The sequence below is a fragment of a genome, unplaced genomic scaffold (assembly GCF_019419815.1).
Source record: "Pyrus x bretschneideri cultivar Hongxiangsu unplaced genomic scaffold, Pyrus_bretschneideri_v1 Contig56, whole genome shotgun sequence".
NCBI classification, from domain to species: Eukaryota; Viridiplantae; Streptophyta; class Magnoliopsida; order Rosales; family Rosaceae; genus Pyrus; species Pyrus x bretschneideri.
The window spans coordinates 2,165,893-2,175,202 of NW_025999794.1; the positions used below are offsets into that span (position 1 = coordinate 2,165,893).

Genomic DNA, 9,310 nt, shown 5'->3' on the forward strand with positions numbered 1-9,310 from the left:
TTTTTTTATAACAAACGATGTTATCTACACTAAGGGGGAGGGGGGTTGACTTAGCCTCACAATGGACTAGCAATAGTGTAATCAATCAGTTGTTTATTAAATATTATTTTCTCTATTCTTAATGTAAATTCAATAGAATGTAGATGGAAATTGAAAGACCTGATTTTATTATGTGGATTCAACGACTTTGTTTGGTTTACGAGGGGTTTTTTCTATCATGGTCTAATATTATTTATTTACTTCAAATACATTTAAAACGTGTAAGTCGCGCGTAGCACACCATGATTCAAAAAATATCTTCTACATGCGCTCATGAATGAGATCGTGACTCTTAAAGTTAGTCGCACCAAAAAGTCTCGCCGTCTTCTCTTGAGACTCTTGTTATTTTTATGTTTTTGCCCAACGCGAAGTTCATTCGACTGAGTTAGTTTATTCGCCCCAAATAAGTAGCCATTCAGGTATTCTTCTGGTGCATTGACATTGTTACGAGTATGCATAAGAAGAAAAGAAGAAAAGAAAACATTTCGAGGAGGTATTGTTTTCGTTCAACTCATAAATCTTATATGATGTCTTTTATAATTTACCTGTTGCGAGTTAACTCATAAAAAACAGTTGCCGTGATCGGATTTACGCAAGATATTTACTGCACAGTTGACCTTGACATTTTAGAATTAGGGAAGCTATTAGAATCTGTATGTGATTTGGAATATTGTGTCTGTGTGTGCTTGTACGTCTATTTATATCCCTGGATAACTGATTCTCAACATACCTCCTACAAAAGTAATTGAAACTAACTGCCTTTTTGCGGATGAATTTGGAAGCAGAGCATCACAGGAAAAAGAAGAAGACGAGGTTGAACCTAAGGGGGCAGCAGAAGAAGCAGCCGACGAGGCCTCCTCTCCCTAAACCTCGGGGTTTTGGCGATGACGACGATGACAATGATGTTGAGTAGGAAATAAGTCGGCAGGCTTCCAAGAACAAGTCTCTGAAAGATATTGAGGAGCAACCGAGGAAGGCCCTTGAGCAGGACCCGTCGGTGCTCAACTACGATGGAGTTTATGATGAGATGAAACAGAGAGCCATCCAACCTCGGGTACAAGATCGCCAAGAGAGAATGGCAAGGTACGTTCCTGGTATACAGAGAAAAGCAGCAGAACGAAAGCGAAAAGCAGGAGATAATATATGAGAGAAAACTACAGAAAGAGCGAAACCAAGAGGATCACCTCTATGCAGATAAGTAACGCTTTGTCACAGGTGCTTACAAAAGGAAACTTGCGGAGCAAGCCAAATGGGCAGAGGAAGATCGACTGCGTCAACTTCAGGAGGAACCTTCAAAGAAATGTTGCTTTTGGTGCAGAAGATGTGAAGTTCAGGAAGCTAGAGACGCAGGAGGAATTAAGCAGGCCAGATAAACATGACGATAGAGATGGACCAAATGCTGTAGCATTGAAGCCATTGGGGTCTTCCAGTGTGAGAGAGGTGCATCTAGAGAAGCAGACTGAATCAGGCAAGCCAAACAAACTTGAAGACAGAGAAATAGCTGCAGCATCAGTGCTGTTGGAGTCACTCGGGGTGATAGAGGGACATCAAGAGGAAACTTTAACCAAGTCTAAACGTAGTGATGAGCTCTCTGATGAAAAGAAAGCTTCAATTGCATCAGCACAGGAAAAATCGTCAGTTGAACAGCCGCCAGAAAACCGAGTACTAACCACCATAAAAGAAGTACAGATGATTTGGCTGCAGCGAGAGAACGCTATCTGGCAAGGAATAGACCAAAAGAATCATAGAATTTCTGCTCGTCATGAATGTTTGTAACAGAAAGAAAATAAATACATGGAGGGATGCAATTTCGGAGCCGATGATGCACCGTCTTTAGTATTTCCTTGTGTATTTGATGAAATGTTGCACCATTTGACTAGACCATCAGTGCCGTTGGATGCGTTGTGAATTTATGAAGTGTCGTTGACAGGTTGTGAAAGGGCTTGTTGTTAGCTTTTGTTTTGTAGTGTTGACATTGATTTTTGTTGGTAAAATCTTGTTTAATCTTATGAATTGACTTGATTTTGCTAAAGTCGTGATTTGTTCACAGTAGACGTATGGTTATAAAAACTTGTTCACAGATTGTTGTAAGGATTTTTTTTTTTTTTTTTTAAACAAAAGACATTATCTACACTATGGAGGAGGGGGTAGCTTAGTCTCATAATAGTCTAGCAATAATGTGGTTTAAATTCACCATTGGCAAGAATCGAACCTAAGACCTTCTACTTACAAGTGAAGAGGAATATCACTAGACCATATTACTAAGTGACAGATGGTTGTAAGGGTATTACTTGTTGAATTTGGTTGTGTTGATTGCTTGCATTGTTATGTACATGATATGGCAACTAATGGTGTTCAATGAGCAACCAAAGAAAAAGATTAAGCGTTAAAATCCTATCCCAAGCCCCAATGTGCTAGGATTGATGCTTTAATGGGGCACATGTTGCTGTTTTTAGGACATTGTGCTCTGGCCACCTGGAGCATGTGGATAAATTGGCCTCCAGTGGCCAATTGGTCAATGAGTTGTCGCTCCGTGGAGTGGCAAATCAAGGGGTCAAAGACCTTGAGGGACCAACCTATTTCATAGGTTGTGAATTGATTTGGTTCACAAAGCGGGACTTCTGCCTTGTTACATTGAAGCTAATCCAAGCGAACGGCACTAGTGCACTTTTTAGGTACGAATTATGGTCACTGAATCACTGAGCATGCTAATTTGAGAGCTACCTTATGCATTATTTGAAATGCCTCTCTCAAATGTGACAACTACAAGCCAATAGCTAGTGGACTATCGCAAACCAAATAATATACATAAAAGGAAAAAGAAAATGTCCCTCGAGCAATATAAACAGGAAATGTGTTTCTAAAAGATATATAATTGCCAAAATCGCAAGGTGATTAAACATAACATCATTATCTGTTACTCACTTTCTCATCACTTTCCTGCATGTCTAAGTGATTCATATTCCTTTCCAGTGGTGGAAACCCGTCGTCGGAATCACAAGAGCCCTCCGCACCGTCACTGAGAGAGGACAGGTCTGCTCCTCCTGTAACAGCAGAAAACAAACATACGCTGAGATTAGCATACTTTTCTCCACAAAGATGCTCTTTAAAGAGATATCATCCCCGTTTAATTGAAATAGAAATCACCTTGATGAAGACATTTAAGCAAATTGGCACCCTCAATTGCTTCCCAGATAAAAATAATTACACCGAGGAGTAAATGCATATAGTCTTACTACTATCTCGGTTACAAAACGTGATAACAAATTTAAACAATTTTTACAAAACTCAACAAGGCCACCTCCTCCTGTGCAAAGGAGAGGGTCCACTGTTGGTTGGTTGATCAGGTCTCTGTATGTGCCAAACAAAAGGTAGGGGCGCCCTTCATCAACCACCACCCCAACACTGTACTAAGATGAATAGGCTGACAAGCAGCATTCAAACGAAATGCTCCCGAAATCTTATGGGACATGACTCATGAGTCAAAACAACAGATCAGATCTTGTAAAAAGAATTTACTTTCTGTTTTTAAAAGTAAAAAGTACCTTTTACTTCTCTAGGAGCCTTGGGAACCTGACTGTTTTGTGAAAGCCAATCATTTTGGACTGAAATTATTTCAGCACTGTTTTCACATTTGGAGTATGCCTTCAGAAGATCCCTGCATCGATGCCAATGGTTGAAACAGTGTCAGAGGACATAAAGTCAAGAATAATTGTGCATTCTGATATAGATTCAGTGTAATCTCAATATATCCTTCAGTAAAAAGTCTGGCGATTACTGAGATACCATGATACCAGGGTGGTCATTACTTGAACGTTAAGCAGTTGGATATACTGAAATTTCAGCCACATTCGACTAGTCAATCCAGAATTGTATGGAACTTTCCTTTTTAATTTGACTTCAGTCATAAATTACCTTGTCCCTAGAAATCATTAGCTAAATCCTCCGAAACTGTAAGGCCAGAGGCTGAGGAGGAAAATATGAAGAGAATAACAACCTAGATCAATCTGAGAGTTAAAAAAATAAAAGGAAATTTATTTAGCTTAGATTGTTTTTCATAATCAACCATGACCAAAGTATGCTAGATGCATGTCATCGAAGGCTAGACATCATTTTGTGGATTGGTTGGACATTTTCTGGGTCAGCTATGGGTTTCAACTGACATAGCATTAACTTCTTACCTGGAGTATGATTTATGATGAACATATTATGCAAAACTAAATACAACACCCAATAAAACATAATCGCATACCTATTGAGGGACAGGAAAGCATGACCCCATTTGAACTTTCCAAGCAACAAATTTGCAGTTTCTTCTTCGCCACTGTAAAATCATATAAAAGAAACATTAAGGAAAATAGGCAACTGAATGTCTGGCAGCAACATATCAAACTGTTGACCCAAATAGAGAGAGAGGTCCACGACAAAGAATTTCATAAAAATGAAACGATCCTTTGGAGCGTACAAAAGACTTGGGAGAAGGAAAAGAGCTCCAAAGCTTAAATCTTGATTATCAAGTAGGATGAGGTTTGGGCTGTACTGTCACCCAACAGTTAATATTATGGGAAAGAGTAAGCTGTCATTTACCCCCCTCAACCATCACGTAGTTATCAATTTACGCCTACATGAACCATATAAAAATGACCAATTTGAACCTACATGAACCATATAAAAATGACCAATTTGAACCTCACCGGTAAACTTTTAATTCTCTATTCAAGAAGTTGATAAAAGTAAGGCCACACCTCCATGCCCCAGCCCCCCTCCCCCACACCATAAAAAAGCAACTCCTATCAGCCTCTCAGACCCACGACTTCTTGTACACATCAAATCAATCTAAACTAGAGAGAAAAGTTCTCTATTCTCTCCAGTTAACATATCATGAAGCCAAAAAAAAAAAAGAAAAACATATGTGAAACGAGGAGAAATGATGCAGTCACCGCAGACCATCACCGTAACTGAAGGTGGATGGGCTGGTGGGCGAGTGTGTGCATGCGGTGGTGCATGAAGGGGGATGAGAAGGGCTTCAGGGAATTGAGGGTTAGTTTTCCTTTGTAGTTTTTAGCTTTAATGGTTGAAAATGTATTTTGTTTAAATTTAAATAAATCGTTAATAAGAGAACATGTGTTGGCACACAACAGTTGTTAAAGGAAAATTGGATGGAAGTTTGTAAAATTGACACCAAATCCTAAGTTGGCCATTTTTATTCGGGTTAATTGGTTGAAAAGTAGATCAGAGAGCAAATTGACAATTACTTGATAATTCAGTTACGCTATGAAAAATCTAAAAGTCATAGACCTTTAATAATATTTTTTTGAGCAGATATACATTTGATAATATTTTTTTTGAGCAGATAGACCTTTAATAATTTTATTTTAGAATTTGTGAAAGTAGTAGACATAAGAGATTGCACTGGTGTAATTAAAGACCAAAAAGGCATCAGTGGTAGACAAAACCTCTCACTCTTAATGGTAATGAACAGAGATTCTAGTACCATATGAACACAGCTGCAGATAATGCCTCCACACAAGATAGTTGACAGGGTCGACCATAATTTACTGGATTTGCTGCTACAAACCAAGGCACTGCAAATTATATAATTTGTAAATGTTAGGGAGCTAGTAAGAAGAAAACTGTGGAACACAAAAATTTAACTTCATGCATGTGCTAATTGCAAAAGTACACTCAATCATTCATCACACCATATAACATGATTATAACAAGCAGCAGAATATAAAAATGATAAACAAGGTTGCTATCAATTTAGACTACTAGCAAAGAGATAATTTAACATACTAGATAAATGAAATTTAATTAAACAAGGTTGCTCAGCCTGGAAGCAATGCATATCAGCTCTGTGAGCTATCTTCGCCCACCCGTGTCTCTGTTTAGAATGTTCTAGTGTTGCTAACCATATGCGATTGGTAAAACCACAGCAGTAATAGGTTGCCTTTCAATACCATTACGACCCCATCCACTAAAATTAATATCTACAAGGAATGACCACATGGAAATTATCACATCCTGAGAGAGCTCCATGTCACACCCACTTCCGCAATTCTGATGGCATTTTTAAAAAGGCACATAACGGTCTCTGATTTGAAGCTACCCCCAGTTATGTTTTAGAAATTATATAGCAAAAAGCCAGACAAATAAATGAAAAGATATAACCACTTTAGTTAGAAACTGAGAAATTCTTTTTTGAATTTGTTCAATCCTTCTTTCCCAGTTAGTAACAGTCAGTATTTTCAGTTTCTTATTTTACTAGGGCAGTCTATTTGTATTTTCTTAATGTATTTATTTATGTTTGATACTCCAAAGGAATATTTAATTTCATTTTCATCTATACAGACGCAGAGAATAAGTGTGTGAGAGACTTTAGAGGCTTACACACACTTCAGAGGATACACTTAAATTTATCGCCATATGTAATCTCAAAGACTCTTTCCAACTTTTGTTCATATAAGAGTACGTAACTACATATAAAAACTAAGCACCCATCCAGTTGTGCATTTGAAACTCTATCTTTGGCATATCACATGTATTTCATATTTAATGTTTTGGTACTGCATATATAATTCCTTTAATGGACATGTTGGACACTCCTGGTTGTTTGTAGCCACAAATCATACCATAAATAACATGCTCCAAGCATGCTAATTGATTGAAGAATCAAAGCTCTTACAGAGGCGAGGAGCAGTGCAACTGAAGCTTCACAAATGGTACATCATCCAAGCGTGCCCAAGAGCAATCCACAACAGCTAATCCTTTTCGCTGGATTAAACTATAATCTTCTCTTGAGACACAAAGCGTCCCAACTGGACTGCAGAAATGGGAAATAACATTAGTAAAAGAAGCCATGTATGAACCATGAAGCAGTAATGTCAATTCAAATGCATAACTGTTTAATGCAAGGAACAAAAGAATTTATATACGTTTTTATAATGAATCATGAAATAATGAATGTCATTTAAATATATAAACTGTTAAACAGAAGGAACAAAGGTGCTACTACAAATTTCCATTAGAACTATAACAAGAGACTCTCCTAAAACTCATCTAAACCCAAAGTTTCTACATTTCAATCACCCTTGCCCACCTCCCATCTGCCAAGATCCGGAGCAAAAATTCTTCATAAACTGAAACACTCACTCTTTGGAGCTCAGATATTTGGGGTGTACATGCAGATGAAGCAAAACTAATAATTTGAGGCGAATACAGAAGGCTATAATGATTCAACAACGCCCATTACATCATCAGAAAGATCACGTGATGCTCACTTGGTTTTTGGAATATAATGTATTTAATTTTTCCTGTATAATATTCCAGCGCAGCTAGATACTGATATAAAACTAACACAATGCAACACGACATTATTAAAAAAAATTAATTAATATCATAGCTATGGTAAGGTAAAACAAGATAATTTCTTAAAGTACCTCAAAACAATGCCTCCAAAACCATTATTGACACGCAATTCCTGCAAGAATTAGTATGAATATTAACACTAAAGAAATTGCAAGAGGGAAACCATCTAATAAATCTTAAATTCCATGATCCAGGTTTTACAACTTAAGGAAATTGCATTTAGTACTATGAGTCTATGACACAATTTTATTTGTCCCATCAAGTTTCCAACATTTAAATAATATGTACTTCCATTGTGTCATAACTGTAACCCAATACACTTCACAGCATTATAAATAGTTTAATACATCAAGAGTTAAAGGCAATCTTCACATATTTGGTCGTGAATATGCTCAAGGTGCTCATAATACCAATTAGAAATACTTAATGAGGAAAAAGATCGAATAACCTTCAATGCTATGCAGGAAATATTCAACATACATAAGATTGGAGCTTGTACAAAAGACTTATCAGTTTACAGTCGGCATCCTTCCTTTTCACCTAAAACATGTAAACTAGACCTATTTTCCATTTAAATACTTCCCTTTATGATTGAAAAAAGTTGTATCCATAATATCTAACAAAAATTTCAATGCACCAGTTACATTTACATAAAGTAGGGATCCTACAGCCAAAATTCTGATTGAATAGATAGTTGGAAAGAAACCCGGTAACATAAAAATCTAAAAGCCAAGATGTGATTCAAAAGGAAAAAATAACTGGACACTTACCTTCAACAAGCCAAATCTTGAAAGCTTGCGTCCTGTGCATCTTTTTGCATCACATTGGCCAAAATCCTGAATCAACAAAACAACACCAATTGATTTGAGGTTCACAAAATGGACTGAAATTGAGGATGCCATTGCAAAAGTTCATTTCAGATGGACAGAGTAAGGCCAAAGGATTCGGACATTATCTCAAACAAATTAATCGACATCAAATGGCAACTGCAGTAGATTTATACACCTTCTAAACATGACCACAAGCCATTACAGTTTAAGTATAACCAAAAATAACAATCGAAGACGAATATTATGAGGTAAATCGGAGACACAAAAGCACACTGATATGAAGAGAAAATGGAAGTTGAAAGAAAAAGCAAAGAAATGCATACCCACATTGCAAGCTGGATTTTGGGACCTGTTGCTGTTGGCTCCTCTTCAGTAGCTGCAGTAACCAACCAAACAAATCAAAAATCAAAACCCAATGCCTCCATAGCAGGAATTATATCAAACACCTTGCGTGAAAAAATGGAAAATAAATTGCAGACCTTGATCAGATGGTAGGGATTCGTCAGACTGTGGAAAATGGTGATGGGTCCGACTAGATTGCCCCCGGTCACGGTGAGGCTTATGGTTCTTGAACCGCTTGTTGTTACCCATTTCCTGTGCTTTCTTTTGCTTTGCTTTGGTGCCGAATCTGCGCCACCGTTCTTAGCTCTCCTCACACAGGGTTTTAGAGTGGCTCTTGGTTTTGGGGCGGGGGTAAGCTCGTTCGCTTGCTGGGCTTTTGTTCTTCGTTTATTCGGATGTATTCAATTGAAATTAGCATATATGCCCACACAAACAAAGTGTGTAAATATTTTTTAGGGAAATTTTATGAGATGTGCTATCCACATATCTCATTTTACTTCTCATACATTTTTGATAATTTTTGTCCTTTGATCTTCTTCAATTTATCCGATCCGACGGATGAAAATTAAAAAAGTGTGTAACAAATAAAATGAGGTGTGTGGATATCACACCCCAATTTTATTTGAAGTATGCAATTTCTTTATACACTCAATTTATTCTCTTCATCAATATTGTTATTTTTATTAAAGAATTAATATCCCCTTAAACCCAAATTTATTACCTAAATTACC

The 9,310-nt window shown here is 37.2% G+C and overlaps 1 protein-coding gene across 1 annotated transcript; it reads right to left on the reverse strand.

Annotated features, from left to right (window-relative positions):
- Positions 1-602: 602 nt before the first annotated feature.
- LOC103934090 (18S rRNA aminocarboxypropyltransferase) lies at positions 603-8,989 on the reverse strand. Its single transcript, XM_048570886.1, is given in 11 exon segments — positions 603-1,757; positions 2,965-3,083; positions 3,585-3,697; positions 4,292-4,363; positions 5,534-5,624; positions 6,725-6,743; positions 6,745-6,862; positions 7,479-7,519; positions 8,178-8,243; positions 8,561-8,613; positions 8,717-8,989. Coding segments are annotated over 11 exon segments (975 nt in total). The 5' UTR covers positions 8,829-8,989; the 3' UTR covers positions 603-1,586.
- Positions 8,990-9,310: the final 321 nt, after the last annotated feature.